This window comes from Papilio xuthus, unplaced genomic scaffold (assembly GCF_000836235.2).
Source record: "Papilio xuthus unplaced genomic scaffold, Pxut_1.1 DF827680.1, whole genome shotgun sequence".
NCBI classification, from domain to species: Eukaryota; Metazoa; Arthropoda; class Insecta; order Lepidoptera; family Papilionidae; genus Papilio; species Papilio xuthus.
Window position 1 is genome coordinate 6,793,368 of NW_013530969.1, and position 27,071 is coordinate 6,820,438.

A 27,071-nucleotide genomic window follows, 5' to 3' on the forward strand; every position below is an offset into this window, starting at 1 on the left:
AATAAACAAAAATTCCGAGTAAACAAAAGACATTGTAATTTCAAAAATGGCGGTCGTCAATATGGCGTCACATTGAATTCTCGAAAGCAGTATTGTGTCATTTAAAGTGCGATTATCGTAATCTGACGAAGCTACACGATACGCAGATTGGCACAATAATCGAAACGATACATTTTACCTTTTACATTTGCAATTAGTGAGAATTACACACTTGTACGTTATGCTTTAAATCAGGCCGACAAAACAAGAGTACTATAAGTAGAGACTACCCATTATTTTCATTTCCTTATTACTTCTAAAGGGAATGCTTATCAAAATATAGTGTAGTTTTTCATTAAGATTGTAGGATTGTACTTTATTTCTCTAATTTACATATTAACGAATCTCCTGACGACGCCTTCTACAGAGCTACACAGCTAATGCCTTCGAAGCTTTCTATATAGGGTGCTTAGTGCCAGAGGAACAAATCTTATCGTTGGTTTCTGAGATGAAAAACATAAATTTATGGTATGTCAAAGGTAATGAGGTTTTGTTGTTTTATACAGGGATTTCGGTTTCAGAAACCAATGATAAGTGTACTATGTGTTCTTAATCGTCTAAGAAAATGCCGAAGAGACAAAATTCAATGTAAAATTCTATGAGTTATCGCGACAGGTATCTTATCATAATCGCGACTGATAGCCGCTGACATATTCAGTTGTCGAGGCAGCAGCGGCGCGCGTGTGTGTTTTATTTTAAATTTTTTTTAATTAACCGAACTTTGATAACAATTGACATAAGTAAGTGATAAATACATGGATTGATTTAGTACAAATAACTCCTATTGGGAAATTAATTGCAAATATTGTAGGATCTTTGGAAAATTGGCTTTTTCATGTGATCTATTTTAGTGTTCTGAGTAATTCCTTGTTTAAATTTTTCATGATTGAAACTAAACTTATCGGGTTGACTAAATTAGTCTTGAGTTTCCTTTTTTTGTTTACGTTCAAAGTAACACTAATTAAATGTGTCTACAATATGGAATTATGTTTATTGGAATATTTCAAACTATGTTTCAAAGCTAAAGTTTCTTGTTATTTAAGAAAATGACACATACTTCGATTTAGAAAAGAAATAAATGCTTTGTTATTAAATGAGTTTTCATTATAAACTATTTTAATAAAGCTAAAGTTTAGTTTTAGTATATAGTTTATAGTATTATTTTGGTAGTTTAATTAATTAGTTTTATTAAATAGTTTATTATTAATTAAAAAGTTAAAACTTCATACAAATGTATAAAGCTAAAAGTTAGTCGTCTTTCTGTTTCCGTTCATTTTTCAATCTCCATATTGTCATCGGTCGTATAAACTGTGGATAGCACTGTTTTTAAAAATCTATGTCAGTTTTATGATGGCTTTATTTCTTCGTTCGTTATTTATATTGCAATCTGATCCGTTCCACTGCAGTTGTCATAGTCAGTCAGTGTTACCAGTTCGCAGTATGATTAGATTTACGCAGCCATTTAAAAACTGAGTCATAATGTGGTCAAAATAATTAGACACCGTCATCTAGTGTTTTGCATTTCTTATCGTGCACCTCTCCTCCATTAGTATAAGCGCTTGGAGTAGACTTAATATCACAGTTCTACGCTTAGTATTTCCCTTAAACGAATCTGAGTACGATTATTAATCTGTTGAATTCTTTTTCAGACACCTCCTATTAAATTTCGTAACAGAAAAAACAATAAGCGAGGATGTTGGCGGCGACGCTTACCACGTTGACGCCGCGGATGCGGTTCAACTTCTCAAAGCCTAATATAGAGAATATAGTCTTCAAAATGCATTACAAGGCGACGGTGACCCTCCTCCTCGCTTTCGTGATCCTCGTCTGCGCGAGGGAGTACTTCGGGGAGCATATCAAATGTATCTCCGATCAGGGTGTTCCAGATCATGTTATTCAGACGTATTGCTTCTTCATGGCTACGTTTACTATCGTAAGTTTTCTTATGATATATCAATAAGTATCAATCAAGAGTAATTAAGTGGTAAATTTAATCCCTTAATTGATATTTGGTAGAAATCTAAACTAGGAGTCTACTTAAACAATTTTTATAGAAGACACAGTCTTCTACGCGAAAGAGTATAGATTGTTTACATAGTATTAAAAAATAATAAGCGTATGGCTCAGGAATCAAGCACTTGACTTGCGATCTGCAGGTCCTGAGTTCGAATCCCGCCATGTACCAATGTGTTTTTTGATTTCTAATTTACATATGTATATTTATCCGACGTTCTTACGGTGAAGGAAAACATCGAAATGCAACCTGCACATATCTGAAAGGAAATTGAAAGATATGTGTGAAGTCAACCAACCTGCACTTGGCCAGCGTGGTTGACTATGGCCCAGTGACCCCTAACTTAGGGTAGGCTCCGAGCCCCTCGGTGATGATGATTCGTAATTTTACTTTTTAGAGAATTTATGATGGTCAGATGACAAAGGTAATTGGGATACGTAGATCATAGTCGGTTATCGTAAACTTCAAGTATCTAACACTCTGATAAAGTTTGATGTTTCTCTTTGACGTGTGGCGAAATAAGATTATGCTCATAAGTAATTGGTGACTAGGTCTTAGTCAGTCACGCTGTCCTAGTGTGGGTTGGTTGATTACTTACACATCTTTGAATTCCTTTGCTGGCGTGCTGATTTTGCGTCCCAAAACTCTAATTTTGGTCAATATTCCCAACCCACCCTTTTCTTTTTCCTTTTATAAAGAAAGTCGGAAGTGGAAGTGGATTTGGCGGAGGATGAGACTCATGGAAAGGGTAAATATCCTCTTATCCATGTCCAGCGGTTATTTGTTACAATAAATATGCGATGTATTTGATGTTAACATAATATGGTTACCAGGTGCGACATTACAACGAGAGCCTGCTGCAGCATGGCTTCCTGCCGCATCCAGGAGTGGGGCCCATGATGGAGACGGACAGGACGCTGCACCATACATACTACCAATGGGTGCCGTTCGTGCTGTTTATACAATCAATATGCTTCTATATGCCGCATTATATTTGGAAGAAGAAAGAAGGTAAATAAAATGGAAAATACAGATTATTTTAAGGAAAGAAATGTAGGAGAAAACTCTAGATATAATAATAATCTTACTAATACTATAAATGCGAATGTTTAGATGGATGGATGGATGTTTGTTTGAAGTTATCTCCAAAACGGCTGGACGGCTAGTCATGAAATTTGGCACACATGTAGAAAATAGTCTGGAAACACATAGGCTACTAATTATGTTTTTTTTTAATTCTGCGCGGACTTAGTCGCGGGCGGCCACTAGTATGTACTATTTTGATCACGTCTTTGATTAAAACTGTGAAAGAGTTCAGTGGAAAGTTAAGATGATATCCATGATAAGCTCTGAAGATGATCAATTTAAGATTACAATTGGACGTTTTAAAAATAGTTGAAATTATGTAGTAATCAACTGATTTGTTATTTATACTTCTTAGCTAGTATACAAAAAATGTAGGACTCAAACAATTATTTTGTAATTACAAAAGACACAGTAATCATTTTATTATAATAATGTCAAAAGAAGTATTCAATAAAATAGCACTTAAACAAGGTAAATAACTCGAGTGGCTGATAGCGGGCGTGGTGATATGATCCACTTGCTGCTACTACATACAGAGTTGCCCACCGATTGCTCCAATATCAAAAGATGTGCATGAAAACATATTCATTACTTCGATTTTTACCACACAGCATTATTGATTCGGTAAAGTAGACCTTCAAGACTGAAGAGGCACTAGAAGAAGAAGAAAGTAGAAACCCAAAATCACTCTTTAATGATTCGACTAATTTTCGAGGTTTTAACCAATCCTATAAAGTTGATTTAAGCATCTACGGATAAATATAACAATTTTTGATTCATACTGAAGCATCGTTTAAAGGTTAACGCGTATTGCCGAGCCCACTCACACAATGTGACAATTTGATACTAGGTGGTCGTGTGAAGGCGCTGGTGGATGGTCTGCAGTACGCCGGGCTGGCGCTACACGCTGAAGACATGAAGGTGGGCGCCACCACCGTACCCTCGCGCACCACCATCGATAACCAAATCAACCTCATCAGGAAAGATATCATAATGAGGTATGTTGAACTTAAACAAGATTTTTATAAGCAGACTAGCAAAAGAATGGCAAACAAGAATTTTTGAATAAAAAAATAACATACGAGTATATAATTGCTCAGGTTACGCGTGACCCGAACGTGGTCGACGTGGCTAGTGACGATGGAGGTAGTAAACCTGGTGCACCTGATGCTGCAGATCTGGCTCATCGACATCTTCCTCAACGGTCAGTTCATCAGTCTCGGCTCCAACGTCCTTTCCTACGGCGACTGGGAACAAATTGCAGATCCTTTAGAGACGATATTCCCAAAGGTAAATAATAACATTTATGTCTTCCTATCCTTTTGCCTTTCCTACGTATGGTCGGCACAATATGTAATCGTCCATATTTCTATATCATCATCTATGAATTCCCTATCACGTACTACAAAATGCGTTAGTACAACGAAATATATTTATTTTTATGTCTGTTCGTGAATGTGACAGGTGACAAAGTGCCTGTTCCACAAGTACGGTCCGAGTGGCTCTATCCAGCAGCACGACGCGCTCTGCGTCATGGCGCTCAACATCATCCACGAGAAGATATACACCATACTCTGGTTCTGGTTCCTCTTTCTGTTCATCGCCTCCTTACTCGGTAAGTTGCAATCTATTACAAAGACTTCTTGTAAAGATATGATATCTTAGTTCATTTTCCAACCCCGGTTTATAATCTCATATTTACAGCAAAAGCGTGGATCATCATTTAAAAATAATCAGATTTTTGGAACTCCATACCATGTAGTAGTTATCCTACAGTCTTAAGACTAATACCAAATGATTTATTAACATTTATTCTTTTTGCAGCTGTGATCTGGCGAGTTATATCGTTCTTCATGTACCGTCGCTCGCTGAAGTTCAACCAGCTAGTGTTCCGGCAAGTCTCCGCCGGCAAGTTTGATCCTCACAACGTGTTGCATGTCGTCAACGGCTGCCAGTTCGCTGACTGGCTCTTCTTATATTACCTCGCTAAGAACATGAAGACCTCTGTATTCCAGTTAGTATTTTAGATTTATTTTATTCTGTTCTACTTTTAGTTGCTACTCAAATCATCTTAAATTGTGTCTTAATGGATGTACAATATCTTTTCATTTTGCGGAACAAAGAGGTTTGTTGCTAAGAATGTTTTTGGACGTTATTTCTTAGTTATGTACATACTTCAATGTCATAAAGGAAGAACTAACCTATATATCCATACAATCATTCCTCAACGATGAGTTTAACATCACTAGCAAATTTCAAACTAAATCCTTTGTCCATTTTATTATTTTAATGAAGTATCCTTGCATTAGCAAAAAATTAGCAAAAATTTGTAGCAAGTATATTTCTTCTACCAGTGGGGCTTTTCATTTAGTTAACTTATGTTCACTATATTACAGACAACTTTACGCCCGCGTGGCTGAAGAGTTGGAGAAACGAGAGCTGCCAGGGGACCAGGATGGTCACGAGGAGAAGGGAGCTGAACCAATACTCCTCGGAAAGATCGACTACGCTGATGAGACTCTGCCGCTGAAACCTGAGAAGAAAGCTTCATAGTGAGAAGATGTAGGGAGAGATTTTGGACTGTGATTTATCTAGTGTTAAGTTGTGCTCAAGTTAAATGAGATTTAATACGTCATTAAACTTAGGATTTGTATGAAGATGCATTGTGTGCATTGAAAAGTTTATTTATAATGACGTCATCAGAACATATTAACTGTATTGTAACTTGGTTTTTAAAGGTTGGTACAACGTTTGTCGATTGTCAATTTTATGGAATAATTTGAGATTGGTTATAAATAAGGATTGTTACCTTATCTATGGTCGTTTATCAAAATATTGATATGGCGATGATGTAAGAGTTTTTGGTCGAATTTAATAATCGAAACATTCCGTAAGTATGGTGAAAATATTTGATATGAATATTTATTTAAAACTATAATAGTTTTTTAAGTTAGTTTTGCGAAAAAAATATTGCAAAATTACGAATTATTTATGTAAAGTTGTGTAATTTACAGCAACATGGCTCCACTTGTTTTTTTATAAGTGGATAATTAGTGTTGCCAGTTTGTAAATTTTGTATTATTTTTTTACGAATTTAGTTTGTAATTTTAGAAACGAATTATATTTACGATTTTTTAACAATGGTTCTATTTTATTATCATTCTCTTGCCGTTATTTAGAAAGCATTAAAAAAGTGATTTAAAATTTTACGAAAAACGGAATGAGACTCCACCCATATGTCACAATTTTTTTTTTAAACCAACAAAGCAATGACATCAATGTAATTAAAGCCACCATGATATATTTATGAGCACACTGTTAATTTGGTGGCTGATGTAATGAAAATTGTGTCACTCTATGCCTTGGTATTTATACAAATAAGTGGATTTTAACACTTTGTAATTAGCGTATTTTGTGATAATACCGTCTTATTTGCTTTTGTACATCCTTTAAAATATTTAAATGACTAATTGTACAGAGTAAATATACTCCACAGTACTGGCGAATTAACAACGCATTGCTATTAAAAAAAAAAAAAAAAATTAGGCATAAGATATTTATGTCATGTTTAGCGGTCGTCCGCGACATCGTTCGCGCGGTATTAAAAAAACATAATTAGTGGCCTGTGTTCTTCCAGCTTATGTTCTATATGTCAAATTTCATCGAGATTCGTCCAGCCGTTCTGAAGATATCTTTAAACAAATATCCATCCATCCAAACATTCGTATTTATAATATTAGTAAGAAGTAAGATATCTAAATTATACTTGGAGTGTAGAACAAAATTTTAATCATCTCTTGAGGTTATACCATTCAAACGGACGGACAAACTAGACATATATTTCAAAAAAGACGCTTAAACTTTTATAGTGCGTTAAGGATATACATAATGTTATCCCATTTCAAGTTAACACGTAAACACGCTTAGTTTGAACATGATAAGGTAAGGGAGTTGTATTTAATTTGTGATTAAGTAAGAGTCATAGCTCTGAGGATGAAACTTCGATTTATATGTTTAGCTTTCTTCCCGTAAGAAGCGCAGCGGTGCGGTGTCGGAGTGATGACCTGTTAATGATGCTTCGGGACGTGACATGACACGGAAGTTCTAATTATAAAATATTCATAAATAAATAATTTATTATATATACCACCGTACAACAGAAGTGAATCATCGGGTCGATGTAGGTTTAGTGCTTTAAGTGATACGGTTGCATCTTTACCTTATTACATTAGTTATTATCCATTTGCCTATGTTTTTTTGAAAGAGACTAAGAGGGAGGACAATATGTGTAAATATAGTCCCACAATCTTATGTCTGTTATTGACATTAAAAGGGTTACAAAGGCTTACAAAATTTAAGAATTATAAATCAGTAAATTCCTAACTTGTTCTGAAAGTCCTTCATGTTGCAACTCCAAGTAATCGATTGTTAATTAGACTTGAGTTCTCATAGTAATGTCTTACTACTTAAATTGGTACATATAAACACATTAGCATTTTAAACTGCACGTCATAACATCATGCGTGATAGTTTTATGAATTTTCGAAATTGGAAACGGCAACATTGAACCTTGCAGTCTGTATATAATATCGCAAAAATTATATATTTAGCGAACACCAAGTTCTTTTCATTTGCGTTGCTTAGATCGAAAATCCTATTTTAAAAAAAAAATGTCAGTCTGTATGTCTGTTCGCTTTTTTATGCACTGACAAAGTCGCGGCATACTGATAGTTTTCAAGAAACATGTAGCATCCCGAAGCATTCGCGGGATACCTGGAATTTTGGTCGCACAGGTAGCGGGCAGCGGGTAGCGGGCAGCGGGCACCGACTGGTTTGGAGCCGCGCCCTCCCAGCACCCACGCACGAGCCTGTCAAACTGTGTCCATGACCTTAGCGCTTCTCAAACTGTACATCACGCCACCCATGATACAATGACAACTCTGTACTGGAGAGTACGCTCGTTAAAGCCGAAAACTAATGTACGATTAATGTTACGGAATTTATTACTTAGCAAAAATATGTTGTCGACTATTTAAAAAAAAAAGACAGGCAGAAGTTTTTTTGCACATGTATTTTTATAGCTATTTCTGCATAGAAAGCTCAAGATGGCAGGGTTGACATATTATCGCCTATAAATATACAGCACTTTGAAAATCAGTGGCCTAGACATCATTGTAAATCTCCATGAGTTGCAACATGGTCCAAATTTCTGTTACTGCTCTTAGAATTCTATTCATACCATATAAAACCTTACTACTTTCGTATTAAAAGCTACATTTGAATAAAGACGTGAAAAAGAATGAACGAATCAAAAGATTCATATGCCAACGGGAAAGCATACGAATAGTTTTGTATTCCATTATCATAGAGTTTTACTGTTTATTCTATAGAACAGGGATGGGAAACTTTTTGTTTTCTATAGAAATGTTTAATGAAGTTAGAAGACAGGCGTGAAGTGGAAGCAATTCCGCGTTTCGTCTGATGAATGTGCGTCCCGGAGGCCTAATTTTGTCCTTTTTTCCTTCCCATCCTTTTCTTTATAAGGAAATTATGGGAAGTGGAAGTGGACTTTCCGGATGAGAGGATGCATGGGAAAGAAAAATATTTTCTTTCTGTGCATCCTCTCCCCCGTCAATTAAAGGTAGAAAACGCATATGCAATTGCGTATGTCTATGGGCAACGGTCACTTCGCTATTTCGGCGATTTCAGGTGACCGCTCGCTCGTTTGCCACCTTATGATATAAAAAAAAAGTCATAGACGTGCCATCAAATAATTCTGACTCTGTGATTAACGGGAACATTCCGTGGCGTTGGAATCACTCGCGTGTGCTTTACAAACAATACCTACATCCCTTTTTTTTCTTAGTGTATATTGAATATTGTAATCTGTGACACACCCAAAACGCGACACAATTGTCGCGTGTCATAAGTTGACTACCACTGCTATTGAGCATGGCGCTTCATGCTTTTCCTAATCCAAAAAATATCTCCGTATTGTTCAAAGGACGAAACCTTCAAATGTTAAGCTGAGTAGTAATCGTTATTTAATTTTTTATAATTTTATGTTCTGTTAAATTATTTTTCATATTGTAGATTTCATGGACGATATGCTAAATAAAACGAAAGTAGCAGTGTTCAAAAAAAACATTTACTTATTACTACATTTAGGTGACAAAATTAACCTGACTAATCTAGTGAATAAAACCTTTAAAAGTAGGTGACCTTTTATAACACTGGCAAGTTTAAAAAAAAGGAATAAATTACAAGATAAGTAAATAAAAGGATAACGCAATCCAGTACCAACTGTTGATGCAACGCAGCTCTCGTTGATGCAATGGGTCTTAACACGAACAACTTCCGTATATTGCTTAAGCAAAGATCTTTTCCTAGAAATCACAGCACGAGCAAAACTTCTGCTTTATTTAAATAAGCAAAAATATCGCTTCCTTGTTTATGTAAAAAAAACTTAAGAATCACGTTTTAATATTAGAAATAAAATTAATGTAAAAGAGGTCATATTGCATCACTGTTATTTTTTTTCTGTCACTACAATAACAATGTTCGCCTCATTATAATCGTGCCCATTAACACGAAAACAAATAATTTTTCATGGTCATATTATCTAATTCAATTGAACAGATTCTCTTTCATACAATTTTTAATTAATTATTACGATTTTTTTAACACAGTAGGAAAATATTAATTTAAACGTGTCTAAATAACTTGTCAAAGTCACAAAAGACTTGAATCATTGCGCTGCAGCTCAATTAGTAAATCGACAGATTACAGCTCATCGCCATGCACTATAACTGTGTGAGTTGCCGAGCCTCAAGCCGCTTGGCGACTAGAAGTTCGCACCTCGAAACACACATCTTAACTCTTTGCAGGTACAAATAGAGCGGATTTGCAGATCTTCAGTTTTAGTTGAGGTACCCACGACTAATTATCAGTCGGCAGTCTACATTACTTACTTAGAAAAGACAATTCCAAAGATTCAAATGTCACAATCTGCCAAATTACATCACTTTAAAAGACTTTCCTCCCTAAATTATTACATTTCAATTATTCCAGCAATCTACTTTTAACGTGATTTTATTGAATTACGAAATTCAATCATCCATTTGGTAGTTAGAAATCTCTTATTGTAGTTTTGTCAATATTAAAACATAAATTTACTTTTTGTAAAATGGAACGTTGAATGTCAAGCACAGGCTGGCAACCTTTTAATAAATAATGGCAGCGATTCGCTGTTTATTAGGCGTCTAAGCTGACTTGTTTCGTTTGTTTCTTTTACTCTCACACAGACCGTATACAGTTGTCTTACTCTTTCACACAGCCGCTAAACGCTCCGACGTAGGGTTAGCGGAGTGAAACAAAATAAATTTTTAGACAGCCGCACGGATCAGCCGTGTGTCGCAGAGGAGATTCTGGAATTTAAGGTTTATATTATTTTTATGAATGTTACGAAAACAAATGTGTACGTTTTTATGTGAAAAATGTTATGAACTTATAAATACAGTTTTTGTATTAAAGACTTAAAATTACTAACAAGGTAGAATGATAGTGTCAAAACAAAACATAACATAACAAGTGACGAAAATCCAAAAGTTGTGAAAACTGCAGAGTGGTAAGTAATATAAGAATTATAATTATAATTTTCTTTTATAACCTAAATCTAAAAAAAAATCACTGCATAGGAAACAAGTATGATTGAATATTTTTATTTTCTACTACACTAAACTTAATAATAAATTTACCTATCGTAAAGGTGGGTATTGAGTAAATTAACTTCTATGTTACTATAGTCAATTATTTATGATGCACACTATAAACAAAAAAATTGTGACCCTATTTTATAATTGTTCTTATAAGGCATTAAATGCGTCAGTTGTTTTGCCAGTTAATTTTATATTAATGTGTGTTGTTATTTTTAAAAACTACTAGAACTAATATGAGTATGTCACATATAGCTAATATATTTTATTATATATTTTTCTATATACCAAGTACAAACTATACTACATAAATAATATTTTTAATTCCTTTTTATTGTAGATTCCTTAATTTTTTACCAATGGTTTACTATAAGGCATTAAGAAGTCTGGTTTCTACTTTCTAGTTTGACACAGATATACTTTCTGGGACATTCCAAATTACAGCCAGCCAATATTTAAGTTTTAAAAAAAAGGTTTTATTTTCTTTAGAATTAGTACTTTATATATAAATAGTTACAGCATTTAATGTAATATTGTTCTATCAATTTAAGGAAAATTTGTCAAATTTGTCTTACACATTCGGTGTTGTAAGCAGCAAGATGTTTATTCATCAATTGAAGAAATTAAAATGATAAGTAAATATGTATTATTATTGTTGGCAGCAGTAAAACTGAGTACCAACATGCAAACAAAATTTATGTTACAAAATCTTAAAATTTGTGAAAACCATCAAATAATATGTGAAAAACAATTACTGAAAATTAATATAGATTTTATCATCCCGTTACTATTACTACATAAAAAAGTAATATTAAATGTGTCTTTTAGTCGCTGAAATATATGTAATTTAGTATTCTATTAAGACTATTTCATTGTGATTTTCTTTCTGAATTTCTATAATGAATCTTGACATAAAACATATTACACGTCATGTCTTCACCTCAATAGAATTATAAAATATTAAATCTTTGTATTTTTTCTATTTCTTTTTAACTTAGTAAGAAATAGTGTATTGATATTCCTAATTTGAATTACGAGAATATCTTAAATTTCGAATTTGGAACATTTTTTTATATTAGATTTGTAGTGGCCAGCATGCTTCCAGCTAATATTCGTCGGTATAATGACCGTGGAAAGGCCAAAGCGCGCCACAACGGACCGTATAATTTGGTCCATCCTGCAGCACACTTTAATCACCGATAATGCCGGACCGGGGAGGGTGACTCTGATTTATAACTAACCATTTTCTACCTTATAACGAACTGTTTCGTGTTACGTAGTCGCGTTTTGTAATAAACTCGAACGAAAGAACTTCGAATGAACAATTTCGTAAGATGTATAAAAGACAAAATAGTGAACTTCGAATCGTACTATCCCCCATCGAAGTTGATGGTAAAGAAGAAATCAATAGGTCTCTTTTGCTTATAATTACTTGACAAAGCTAATATTAATAGTGTATCCGTTATTTTATTATGAGAATTGGATAACTCATTGGTTTTACATAAATATTTACTTTTATAATAAAATTATTTATAATATCCGAGGGAGTAATTTCCTGTGTAACCGTTCATATATTGAAATTATTATATACATAATAAATGTAGTAGTAATAATACAGACGCTACTCTCGTCGTCTACTTGTGTCATTGACGTGGGAGTCAATTATCCCTTCCAACACAATGATTCTAGGCTTGTAACACATAATATGCACGTGAACCGCCATTGATGACTACACAAAAACATGAGACCTGCATGAATGTTACGCTAGACGGAACATCCGTTGATGTTTTAAGACATAACAGGCGGGAAATGTCACATCTTACAAGTTGTTGACAGCGAATGATGTTTTAAAATCAATGTTGCCATATCACAGTACCAACATAGTGCGAAAAATAAGCGATTGATATCAGCATTTTTTAAACAACATTTATTTAGATTGATAGATGTTATTTGATGTTTGTTGACTTCCATATTTCCCGCCTTTTTTCGTTCTGCCACAGATTTTTTGACGTTAACACGCTATGACAAATAATGTGCAAATACTGATTAATGTGGTCTTTTAATTCACAAAATGACATAAAAAAGTAGCATGCGATACAACATTTTGAACTACTATTAATTGTAGTAACTACGATAATTGACATTCGCACTAGAAAATTTTTTTTTCACCAAAAACTTCCATGGCGATTTAATCTTGAATTATTGCTGTTATTAATTATCAATAGTTACGTTTAATCAGGAAAAAATTGCAAGACATTTTACCGTATTTTAATTTACCTTAATACCTTGCTTTTTTTTGGTAGAAGGAAAGGACATTTCCTCACAATTTTCCTTCTATAATGGTTGTTTTCTGTATAAAACAAACCACCATCCTTGTCATTATCTTTGACAAAAAAGAGATAACAATATGCTTTAAACGGGCATTATAGTTTCAGAAACCCAAGGTAAGCGACGATAATAATTATATTTTAACATATGTCTAACATAAAATGTTTAATAGGAATAAACTTCGTGCCTTTTAATATATAAGATGAATTACTAAAAAGTACTAAATCCTTATATATTATAATTTAAAAATATACAATCTATTACTATATACATATTTAATTATTGTGTTGTAGCGATAAAGTAAATATTACAAGGGCAATAAGACCAGGCCATGATCGAGGTTGTAACCTGAACCCGATGTTGTCACATTTTGTAATTCCGTCGTTCAGATTGTCATAAAAGAAACATAAAATATCTTCCTTATCAAAGACATTGTGAAAAAAATCTTCTTTGTCTTTACAATAAGATTTTTTTCACTTATAATATTATAATTTTCAAATAATAAATATTTTCTACAGAAGACCGTTTCAACCCATGTCCGTAGATCGCCTCTAGAAAAATTACAAAACGTGCGTTTCCATTACGGCAATGCTTGTTGTTGATAAAGTACAAGTGTTTAGTGAAACTCCACTATAAAGGAACATCCGTTAAACCTAGATGCCCTTACAAATGGCCTGAAGGTCTAAGACTGGTTACTACCGTGGTATATTTGCTGTCACTAGTTCGCCTTGACCGCGACAGGACCACATTTCTTGGTCCTAGTCTTGCATCTGGTCTTACTTTATGATAATAAGTTTTATTAATTCTGTGAGAAAGTTGTTGATTAATTGAGTTTGATTTTTATTCTTGTAGATCACGCGATTTTTTTTAGCAATTTGTTTGTTTTATTAACAAATAGCTATCATTTGTTATCGTAATTTCAAAAGATCACGACAGAAAAATTTAAATGCTATTAATAATTGTGGGTTTTTTCTACCAAGCGATTGTAATATTTTTATAAGTGTCTTTTCTAAAGGTTGCCATGTTTTTGTTTTGTAAGTACGGGTATGATTTTTCGAAGCATTTCTCTTTAGAATTATTAGCATTCCATACGTTAGAATATTTACAAATATGCATACAATAGTTGTGATACAATGTGCCTGTTCAGTCGTTTATATTGTTTGTCAGTTATTGTTGCAACTGACAAACAGAACTATTGTTTAATAAATAGTGTATTTATTAGTCTTAATTTCACGCTCATTTTATTTTTATTTACATCTTAAGTTAAGTTATCGTGTAATGATTTAAAATCTTACTTCTTACCAACATTTTAAATGCGAATATTTAGATGGATGGATGGATGTTTGTTTGAAGGATCTCCGAAACGGCTCAACGGATTTCACTGAAATTTGGCATATATGTAGAACACATAGGCTACTAATTATGTTTTTTTTTTAATTCCGCGCGGACGGAATCGCGGGCGACAGCTAATTTCCTTATAAAATAACTTGTCCCTAACTTAGGGTAGTCTCGGATCTCCTTGGTGGGGATGTATAGTGAGTTGATGATGAATATTACGTCAGCAAATACATCTGTCCTATTCTAACGTTTACGTTGAAGTAGGTTACGTGGTCGGTAGCGCAGGAAAGCGGTAATTTTGGGAGTTGACATTCGTTCATAATGAATGACAACGCGACAGACAGGGCGTTCACCTGATGACCAAGCTTACATTACGTTAATTAATGAAATGCTACGCATTAAGGAATTGAAATATAACTTGCTATAAAGTATAGCAACTAACAAAGATCTGAAATGAATTTTTGATTACCACAATATCGTGTTTCGTCTTATTAGTTTGTGTGCTGGTGGACTAATTTTAGTCCTCTGTCTTCCCACCCTTTTGTTATTAGGAAAGGATGGGAAGCGGAAATGGATTTGATAGAGAGGGGAAATATTCTCTATATGTGCATCTCCTCCTGTAATTGCGGATGTGTATGGGTAGTCGCTTTACAATTCGGCGAATTCAGTTCGCCACTTACTCGTTCGCCAACTTTTAATATAAAAAAATCAACTTGCATGTTGACACTAAACTACTTCTAGCTAGGAACAAATTAAACTTAGTAACGTGGGATTTTACTGTTACCTTGAACTGCTTTTTAGTTCACTTCCTATGTTAGGCATTATAATTATGTGTTGACGTCATTAAAGTAATTGAGTTTCATAATTGTAATGACATTGTAATATATATATATATATATATAAATATATATATTTGAATTTTTTTTTTAAATAACACGTTAATATATTATGTAGAGAAACGAATACTCAAGCAAGCATTTGGTACGGTTCTAGTTCTTACTAATATTATAAATGCGAAAGTTTGGATGGATGGATGGAGAAAGTTTGTTTTAGGGTATCTGCAGAACGGCTCAACGGATCTTTATGAAATTTTGCACAGATGTAAAACATAGTGGGTAATAACAAATAGGCTACTTATTAAGCTTCTTTTATTCCACACGGACGGAGTCGCGGGCAACAGCAAAGTTTTCTATACTATATGTCCTGTGTCCATATAAATTTTTTCATGAAACCCATCACTGAAACAGAATTCCTTGTATTTATAACCTCAAAAGCACGGCACGGAGAAAGTCCATCCAATCCCAAAGTACCTTCCGATGTACTATCGGGTTGAATTGATCAATTGCCTCCCGGGTCAATTGCCACGGGCGTCCAATGAGGACACGAGCAATAAGTCAAACTGGCCCATGTATGTAATCTTAGCTATATAACATAAGACCCTAACATTCCTCAAAAAATGGAGACGAAAAGATTATTATAGGTTATATATTTAGTAGGCAAATGACGTCACTATGTTTTTTAAACCCTACCAAATATATTTAATTACTGAATCATTCTATTTTTTATTTATATTATTTAAAAGCAAATGGGGTATTTTACATAGTCTATGAAAGTTAATTAGATTTTATTGCCTAGGTCCTTTCGATTACATTAAAATTTGATAACTTCCTTATGTACTTATATTGAAAAATAAGCCCATTCAATGACCTCATAAATTTAATTAACTTTCTATTAGGAAATCGGTGTGACAACTATTTTTTTTTTAATTGCATTGCTTACCAATTGTGTTATTAGATTGAATTATTAATGCAAATGTAAAAGAGAATGCCAACAAGCTGTTTGTCTTGTTGCGAAATGTGTGAACAACATCCGAAGATATTGTTTACAAGATTTATTGTAGTCTATGGTAAATATGTCGCATCGTTTTTATTCTATACTAATTTTTTTATTGTAAAACAGTGGTTCCCTAATTTATTTTGTCTACTGCCCACTTAGAGAATAAATATTTTTTTAGCTCCCCCATATTTTCTAATATCTAAAAACCACTATAACTTCAAATTAAATTAATTAATTATTGTGACCTATATATCTATATTAACGGAGAATTCTAAAAGAAACTTTTACTATAACCCGCAACTTGAAATCTGCAGCGCCCACAAGGGGGCGTTATCGCCCACTTTGGGAAAGACTGTTGTAAAAACTTGTTATGAATTAAACTTTTGGCTCTTCAAACTATTATCTTTTTCAATCTGTGGTCGAAATTGTTGAAGTATAATTTAGGAACGCAGAAAAAATCGTGTAACAGTTGGTTTTTAAAATCAAAATCTCTGTATAAAACATATCGTCATCCTTATCTTTCCTCTTCAACAAAAAAGAGATAACTATGTTTTTATGAGGTTTTGGTCTTAGAAACCCACAGTAAGTCTATATAACAAATTATACTGCTGTAGTATGTAATAAAGTTTGTATGAACTAAACCGTGTTCATAAAAATCTCACGTGACCTAACTCGCGAGAAATATCAAAGGTACGCGCGTTTCTTAGTTTCAAACAGAAATAGCTCTCTACCCTTCCCTAGTAGGTTTACGAGCCCTCGTAAAGTGCAGGCAACGCTCACTAGCGCGTATAATTGTCTGTGTGTTTGTTTCTTCACGTGTCAATTGCTGTAAAGAAGCTCAACCTATTTTATGTAAGCTATTGAGGTTACGGCGGTTATGACAAAAAATATTTTTTTGTAACTTTACCCCTATTGTGGGTTTTAATGCAAATATGCAGAAAGACAATTCGAAAAATTTCGATTGATTTAGCAACGTTTAGAATATGTAGTCCAGTCCATCAAAGAGTCTGAATTTTAGAGGTTATCTTGAAAGTGATACAGACCAAAAATTTATCAGACCCGGTTGACATAAGTCAAACTAAATTATGATAGCTCACTAACGCCCTCCTGTCAATGTCAAAAAATGTTACACGATGCTTGTTGTAGTCTCCTCATGCATACCTCATAAGGTAGACCAGTCTCGGACAAAGGTTGATTTGTCGACTTAGATAATCATTAATTAATGATGGAATCCTTTTTCGTTTATTTGGGTACGAGTAAAATTATATTTTTTTAGATGGAATCTTCGAAGGATGTGGTTAAATGTCACTGTATACGTCACTTTTGTTCAATCTCCGTTCTAAATATGAGTTTAGTAACAAATGTCTTATCTATTTCCTTTCGTATGTCTATAAATATTGTTAATTATACACTATTAAATCGATTCAGGATATAATTTCGATGTATTAGCCTTGATTCGATTAATAAGTTTTCAATGATATTATCGATTTCGTCCAATGATGAAAAGATCATAATGATTTTATGTAAGGGGGAACGCGGTCATTATCTTCGGAACCTTGCTTTAAGGATTACTTTTATTAATATATTTAAGTTATTAATTCGTTTGTAATGTTTTATTTAATATCATAGATTTAAGACTATCTTGTTATAGAGTATATTTGAATTAATTGTAATTAAAAGTTTTATGTAATGTGATTTTGATTCAGATATAAGATTCAAATAAAGTCTATCTAAATATATAGTTACATTTGATTCTCGTCTAGAAATAATACAATAAGAAACACCTAATAAATTCTACTTGACAGAATAATTAATGTAACTATTAGTTATGCTTTCCATTAGTTTTACGTCTTCTCCTTATTTAAAGAAACAAAACCAGATGGTACACTTTTCAACACTGCTGTTAGTAAAGTTTTTAATTTCTTTGTATTTAAATGTTATTATTGAAAGATTAGAAGCGTTAACCATAAATCATGAAATTTAGAAAGTTTTTTTTTATATATCATAAGGTGGCAAACGTGCGAGCGGCCACCTGAAATCGCTGAAATAGCGAAGTGACCGTTGCCCATAGATATACGCAATTGCATATGCGTTGCCTACCTTTAATCAACGGAGGAGAGGATGCACAGAAAGAAAATATTTTCCCTACCTATGCATCCTCTCATCCGGAAAGTCCACTTCCATTTTCCATCTTTTCCTTATAAGAAAAAGGATGGGAAGGGAAAGAGGACTATATTAGGCCTCCGGGACGCACACTCATCAGACGAAACGCGGAATTGCTTCCACTTCACGCCTGTCTTCTGTGTGGTCGGATTTAGAAAGTACAGTTTTTAAAGCTTATGAACAGGATATTTTTCAATGTAACTTTACAACTTAGTACTTTTAGCTACAGATCTAGTTGTTATTTCCTCTTAAAATCTCGCTTTCATAGTTAGCACGTTAGAGATTATGTTTAGACAGATTATAAAAAGAAAAATTCCATTTACATTGCTGAAATTATGAAAGTTTTCAGGTACTGTTTAGTGTAAAAAAATCTCTACTCAACGCTAAAAGTTTTTCCCACAAATTTCACTAGCTATTGTTAGTTGTTTAGTTTTTTTTAGCGTTACCTTTAGAAAGCGACGCTAAATAGTAGATCACGGTTTTGTTAAATTCTAAATAAAATCAATTTACATTACGATAAGAGGATAAAAAGCTATTTTCTACACCTTTGTATCTCCGGTAATCTCTATTTGAAGAAATAAATTATTTCGCTTAGAAACCGTAACGATGTAACTTTCTTTTGTTCCTGACACTTTTATTGAATTTACTTTTTAAAAGTCCACTACTTCCCCTGGTTTTGGACTCCTTTGATTATTATCATATCGATCATTATTCGCCTAATAAATTTCTGTGAACATATCTGAACGAGTAGTGTTTTAGACTGGACATTTGTGGTCTTGCACATTTTCTCGTGAGTTTTCTTATAATAATAAGTTGTGTTTATACGTAAATTGTTATTTAATAATGTGGTCTTCTTATTTGATGAGAAAGTCTTTATTTATTCTCATGGTGGTAGATTTTATTCACATTCTCTTTGGTTGTCAATATAAGAAGACATCTGTGAACGAAATACTGGAAAATATAAGTAAGTGTAAATGTGTTCTTGCCTAAATGCCTTCAATTTATAACAATATCATTGATTCTTTTGTCTTGCATAAAAATGTAAGACAACTTTTAAAATTTAATTTAATTATAGTTCAGTAGATAATTGTTATACGAGTACCTTGTAGTCTAAAAGCATCATTCGTTCGCTTTTAAAGGTGTTTTGAAATCAAACAAATTAATATCTCACGTGTGTCCAATTATTTGAAGAGTCTAAAACATCCAGCACGAGCATAAATTGACAACTGCATGAAATGGAACTTATATTTGATTTAAAAAAAAATCGTCACAGAAAGAAATTCCATAGTTAGCGCGATTGGAATTTTAACCACTTAAATTTGTACATTAATTTCTATAGATTATTCGATCAAAGTACAACTTAGGAACTTATAATGCTTGAATAATTTCTAACAATAAACTAGGAAATAGGACTAACTTGCATTTGTCGTATGCAGATGTTATAAAACCTATTTAATCTAGATCAGCCATGCACTATTAACTTTTTATTATAACAGTAATCACGATAGTCGGGCGTTTACCTTTACTCGAAGTATTGGCCCTAATAATGTACCTTGCGGGATCTTTGCAAAAATCAAACGATTATATACTTTAAGTACATTCAGTTAAGGTCTAATATTTATTGTCAAATGTAAGCTTTTTGCTAGCAACATTTATTAAATCTAGTGATATGTTAAAAACTTAATCGCGTGGTTGTATTGTTTGTTCACCGTGTCTAATGCAATATGTAAGTCGACATGTAAAGTGTGTTGTAATAACACATTTGCATAGAAGGTACTCTATTGCTTTAAGTTACGTTGATTTTGTAATTTATGCTTTATTGTACCTTGTAATATGTGCACGTGGAAGATATTTAAATATCTGTGCATAATAAATAATCTGTTATGATATCTGTAGATCTATTAAGATGACGTAAAATCTTAATAAGGTTACGTTATCATTATTTATGTTTATGTTGATTTTGGATTAACTTCTTACGTATTTCGATGTCTCCCTTTTTGTTATTTACTTGACAATTGTCTAATTTCATGTAAGTTTTCTTTTGTTTCAGATACAACGAGCAATCTCGACAATAATCTCGCATCGCGTTACAGCGATACTATGAATTTTTGACAAGACTGATTTTACGTAGTTAAGAAAACGCACATAACTCGATAATTGCGTAATGCTATAAGCTCAAGATGTTGAGACTATTGGGTGGATTGAGCGTGTACTTCAAGTACCAAGACATAAAGACTGACAACGCGGTGTTCCGCCTCCATAATGTGTTCACGACGGTGCTCCTGCTCACCTGCTCGCTCATCATCACCGCTACACAGTACGTTGGTCAGCCAATACAGTGCATCGTCAACGGCCTCCCTGCTAATGTTGTTAACACCTTCTGTTGGATCACATCTACGTTTACGATGCCAGATGCTTTTGCTAGAGAGGTAAGTGTTACACTGTTTTAATTTGAACCACATCTTTGGTATGGCAGAATTAATAACCCAACTTACTGTCACACTCAGAGTTTTTAATTTTAGTGACTACTAAGAGTGACAGATCTTCTAGTGTATATTTAGAAGAGAAATGTAACAAGGTACTGAATAAGTCACAATTAAATAACTATGAGTGTGGCACTAAGAGAAATAGCACACACGTGTTAACCAACATTCAAGTCAAAAGTCAAAGGCTTATAATGAATTAAATCTACCACTCTACCAATAATAATATTTTTAATCAGTTTCTAAATTTATTACGTTTGAACGTATGGCATGTCTACATAGATAAACCGAGGTTTAAATCTAAAGTAATGTCAATAAAATGGAATGTGTGAATGTGTATGATTTACAACGCCAGAGGCGCGGAAGCGTGTTGCCTAATGTTTATTTGATTACTCTACCGTTCTGTACATATATAACGTATTCTTGAAGGATTAGTTCCAAATAACGCAACGCCCTTAATTTATTAGTTGTAACTTTTTAAAATATTAATACACGATTGACATTTGTTTTTGTATTCGATTATTACAATTGGTCGATAGAACACGTAAATGTTATTTGCGCGCACATTTGCAAGTGCTTTGCGATTTGTTCCACATGTGATAGATGTTGTTGTCACTATGGCCGCTCACGCACAGATTTATGACGCAACGATGTCATAATATGCATCCACTCTACTGCTACCACAGTATAAAATTAAGTACAAATCATGACTCAATATAATTTTTCTTACCTTAAATATGGCCTATTTTACTTACCTTTTATTTTACTGATGTCTTTGAACAATGGTACTTGCTAGAAATGGGAGAGTTGACACAATATTTTCCATCCTGACATCGATTTCCAATTGATAAATGACATAAATTTTAATTATGTCCGCTCAATCAAGGTTATGGGACCGTGAGAGTGTATTTTGTCCTACTCAATTAACGAGTAACCTTTAAAAGTTTCGTGCTAATAACTCCTACTTAAACGATGAGTTAATCATTCGCACAGCCGCGCCTGTCATTACATAATTTGACGTGATATTGCCTAGAATTACGTATTGCAAGTCTGAATAAGTAGGTCTTGGAAAACCAGTCGAATACCTGCTTACCTTCGATTGTCTGCGGGGTGAAAAATATTACCGAATTATTAATAAGGTTTTTATGGATCGAGAAATCGTAGAGCCAAAGCTTAGCGTGGTTTGGACATGTTATGCGGAGGAATGATGACCATGTAAACAAAAAGTAATGAGATTGAATGTGGATGGCTATAAAGGCAGACCAAAGAAAGTATGGATGGATTGTGTGAAAGAGGATATGTGTATGAAGGAGGTAGATGCAGATATGACGGCTGATAGAGATGTATGGAGGAGTAGTATATACTGTGCCGACTCTCTGTAGGATAGGATAAGGGCAGGTTGAAAATGAATATGGTCTTTATATGTCTTAAAATAGTGTTAACTCAATGTTATTTAGTGCTTACGCAGTTATGATTCATTGGTATCCTTATTATGTTATTCCGGTTTATGACAACATAAGATTCTATTAATTAATTCATCCTAATATACTGGTAAATACACTGAAACTGCAGGAAATAATTCTACACTAAAACGGTATAATTAAGTCATAACAATTTATAAACAAACCTACGACTAAGTGTCGCCATCTATTAATTTATTTCAGACACAAATAGAGATCGTTTTGCACTTTATTTTAATCGATAGTTAACTGAGGAACTGTCGATTAATGGTTTTGCCGGACTTTAATTGTTGTGGGATCAACCTCGTGATTTTGAACTCTGAAGGACCAAAGGAAGCATCGAAAATAAAATACTAAAATACTATGCAATTTAATGTAATTTATTACTAAGTTATAAATTATTAATCATCATATTTCATCCTAGTTTAATATCTGTGCCATTAAATATTAAAAAAAATAGCCCAGGCGATATTCTTAACAAGTGTCTACTACTTCTTGCTAAATGCTTGCCATACATTTATGTATGTACATCTTCAAAAATAGAAACATCGCAAGAAACTCAGATCAACTAAAAAAGCACCTTCTCTGTGTTAGAATCTCGAGACAAGGTTGGTGGATGTGATACTATCGTGAATGCTCTTCGAAATACAGAGAGATGTGCTAATGCTTACAAGGAGTGTTGGCTACATGCCAATGTATGCATTGTCGCCGGTTTGAGTGGCTTTTTGTTTAATTACAAGATATTATCAGGTAGTGGCCAAAAAAATGAAGATGAAACTAAGTGAGGACTATATGTGTTACGTTTTAACTAAAGCGTTATTGGAACAATAAACTAGATAGACTAATCTACTATTGTAAGATTACGCTAGTTAATCTTAATGTCATGTCTAGGTTATTTTAGACAGTATTAGTTGGAATCCTTTGGCACGAATGACGTGCTTTCGTTACAAAGTCCTGTGTCATAATGAATAGTGAGGGGACACAATCTCGACATTTTAGTAATGCTAGTGTTTGGTCAACACTGCCACATTTTTGGATTTTTCCCGGATAGTTATACAGTCAGAAACTCTGATTAGGATGATAGTATCTTTAAGTATGGTCAATAAGTTAAAATAATTGTCAGCAGCAACTTTCATAACAATGAACAATTTGTCTTTCAATTTATTGAATGTATAATTTTTAACACGTTTTCAGATTTCCATAAAATGCGGGTTTATAGGCTTTTGTCTTTTGTTTAGTGCATGTTTAGGTAAGGTTAGGTTTTGTTATGTAAATGATCAACTGGCAAATGGCGTATGCAAACTTAACTGATAAAGCTTTGAATTTATTGCTATATGTAAAATAACTCATCGTTTAATTTGTACGTTGAATTTACGGCACATTGTATGCTTGGTGACGCTGATATTTGGGTCGAGTGTCTGCGAAATCACTAATTAGTTTGTCTGTAACAGGCTATAAAGGTTGGTGGATATTTTTTATTATTTTTATGTGTTGTCTGTATAAGCGGAAATTTTTTGTCGTTACACGCCATTTTTAAAAATGTTTCTGTTATATACAAGATATGATCACATCTACTATACAATTGTTTTTTTTTCTGTTGTAATTGAATCGGAACATACCAGAACTATTTCAGTGCCTAGCTAGATTAAAAGGAACATCAAAGTACAAGGGAATGCGTGAATCGTTTACCACTAATCGATAGAAAGTCATTTTGTATATTTTGTGGCGATGTGGTTGACAGTGATAAATTGGACGATTAAAAACGTGCTCCTAAAATTATCAGATAACCTACTAAAATTTGTTAGTAGGTTGTTTAAAATTATTGAAAAATATTGTTTAACCTGTATTATTTTAGTAATTTAGTCAACTCTAGTTCGACTTGTCTTTATGTATCGATGCCGCGAAATATAACCTCTAGGTATTTCAAATTAATAATGGTGCCTCTTCAAGTTACAGGCCAGTTATAATAGGTCGTTTACTAATAAATGAATGTAAGCAATAAAACCTCTTTCATTGCACAAACTACATCGTTAGTTGACAATTGCACCCAGTGTGATGGTAACTGGCCATTTCCTTTGCGCGCACGTGAGAAGATTTGCAACATTTATTTATTAGTATTGTAACTTACAAAGCAAGTCGGGATGGTTCCCGGCTTGCTTTGTACTGGCTGACTGACTGAAACCTTTGTCATAAAGAAAACGAAACTACTATAACGAAAAGGAATTCATTAATTTACCACTAAACTTACTTTATTTTGGCAGTAAAAACGTATAATCGCCTGATAAATGCTAGGTTATCAGAGCATCCTCTGTTTAATTAAAGCCTTCCAAATATCACGTTCACCCACTACCCCACTTCAATTTGCTGAAATCTTCGAGTTAATTGTGCATTTCACTCGTGCGTATGAAAGCTTCACTGTTTTCACGCGTGTCGTCAGGGCTGTCTCTTAAATTATTTCGATTCAAGAATATTTTATATCCCATTTTTTTAACACTTCAATCTTAATAATTTCGTTCTATGCTATTTATAGTTAAGTAAGACCATAAGTAAATGTTTATAATTTATAGATTATGAATATTTTATTCCACAAGTTCTAGGAATCATGGATTTCCATGACAGTTCATAACGTCATTTTATAGTATAAGGCGTAACTGGTATAACAAATATGAAACCTTGAAGTTAGTAAGAAATTTATTTTTTTACATTCTATATATATTTCGCTTCTTCAGGTAAGAACGATGCTCAACTGATTTGTTTCAATAGTTTAAGCAGTCTTAAAAATATATATTTAAAAAGTATCATTTGACAGCCCTGTCCTTGTTCACTTGTTGAGGAAATCAAGTCAGAGTATGTGACTCATACAATTACATCGGTTGATGTCTGCAATGACCCGATCTGATTTTGTTCTCATTAGGACATGTTTTTACTCACGTGTGTCCTCGTGGATCTCTTTTTTTAGGTAACTTTTCTTCCTTATTTAAAAAAAAAAGTGTTTTTTTTATATAACGTGCATCCAGACTGTTTTGTTTAAATTTTTTAATTACTAATGTACAAAATACGAGTCTTCCACAGTTGTTGTGATTATTATTCAGCTTCTTTCCCGATTCCAGCTTACTGGCGTCGACTATAGTTGGTTTACTATTATAATAAAACTATTATTCCTTATGATTCATAGCGTCTGATGCACTTTGCATTAATGAATGGAACAGCTGATCTGTCAACGGAGTTTGCGCGTGACTTATGGACGATTCCGAGATCTTCCGCTTTGTCAGACTGTTGTTTAATTAATGTGTCGCCATTTATTATCCTGATTGTTACGTCACAATATAGCCTAGCAGTAAAAACAACCGTTTTAATATCTGTAGAAGTTTCGTGATGGTCACAATAAATACTTTACCTTTTTTTAGTTTTTAACAATCTTAAATGGTTTTTATCTGTGGTAAGCATTCTAATTGTTAAAAGAAAATATTTTACTTAATATCAAATTAAACGTAACTTTAGATTTATTACACTAATTAAAGCAAACATTGATAGAGTAATCAGATACTGCTATATACATTTGAGTGTCAGTGAAAGTTAACATAGGAAAGCAAACAGGTTCAGATCTCGCGGTCTATCCGGTAAACTAATTGAAATAACGTGCTCCAAGCTATGTAAATCAGTTAAGCTAAAAGTGACACTTTATTGACAAGAGAAAATATGAATTTATCTCTTTAGATCTCATAAAGAATCGGACGAAAAGAGTTACATCTTAAAATATCTTATTACGACATCCAACAAAAAGTTTTTTTTGTCAAACTTTACGATTTTATCATATTTTCCATTCGCCCAACGTGTTTAAATCAACCCCTCATAGAGCTGGGGATTTTATCTCGAGTGGTACTCCAGCGAGGATATCGCACAAGTGCTATGAAGTGCTGTGCAATTTTAAAATGTCTCCCATGTCGAGTGGACACGAGGTTAAGCACAAATTAAGCATTTTTTGTTTTATTTATATACATATATATGTATCAATTATTTCCATTACTATCCTAAAGTTGTAAAATGAGATTTTTTGACAGCTTGCACACATCGTATGGTCATGCGGTGATCTTTCACACATGCGATAAGAGGCAAAACCCAAGTTCGCATCTGCCAAAAGTTTGACATTTAAAAACCTTGGTACAAAGTGCAGCAATGTGTTTAACACGTGTCGACCGCGGGGGGGTCTGTCCTCGGCGGTTGGTAAATAGGTCGCCTTGTGATCTTAAACATATTTTTAGATTGGATGAGATAAATTATTTTGCTTCTAATATCATCATATTTAAATTATTCAAACTTTATCTTTAATATAAAATTCTCGTGCCACGATTTTCGTTCCCATACTCATCCGAAACGGCTTTACCGATTCTCATGAAATATTGTGAGCATATTTAGTAGGTCTGAGAATCGCCCAACATCTATTTTTAATCCCGCGCGGACGGAGTCTCGGGCGACACCTAGTCACGTATAAAAATCACCTTATTTGATCCCTAATTTCGGGAAGGTTCCGTATCCGTCAGAGGGGACGTACAGTGGTCTGATAATAATGACCTTATTTGACCATATTTCAAAGAGTCTTTTAGGGATA

At 33.5% G+C, this 27,071-nt stretch overlaps 2 protein-coding genes across 2 annotated transcripts in view; both read left to right on the top strand.

The window, feature by feature from the left end:
- The first annotated feature begins 682 nt into the window (after nucleotides 1–682).
- Nucleotides 683–6,199, top strand: Inx7 (innexin 7). Its single transcript, XM_013311084.1, has 8 exons — nucleotides 683–779; nucleotides 1,689–1,972; nucleotides 2,887–3,064; nucleotides 3,990–4,137; nucleotides 4,240–4,429; nucleotides 4,604–4,754; nucleotides 4,964–5,153; nucleotides 5,536–6,199. Exons 2-8 carry the CDS (start codon nucleotides 1,733–1,735, stop codon nucleotides 5,690–5,692), a joined length of 1,254 nt encoding a protein of 417 aa, XP_013166538.1. The 5' UTR covers nucleotides 683–779; nucleotides 1,689–1,732; the 3' UTR covers nucleotides 5,693–6,199.
- Nucleotides 6,200–10,537: 4,338 nt separating this feature from the next.
- Nucleotides 10,538–27,071, top strand: part of ogre (optic ganglion reduced) — a 30,742-nt gene continuing 14,208 nt past the window's right edge. The window contains exons 1-2 of the mRNA XM_013311819.1: nucleotides 10,538–10,766; nucleotides 20,570–20,948. Of these exons, the coding sequence (XP_013167273.1) occupies nucleotides 20,700–20,948 (249 nt within the window). The 5' untranslated portion in view covers nucleotides 10,538–10,766; nucleotides 20,570–20,699. The remainder of the gene's footprint in view (nucleotides 10,767–20,569; nucleotides 20,949–27,071) is intronic.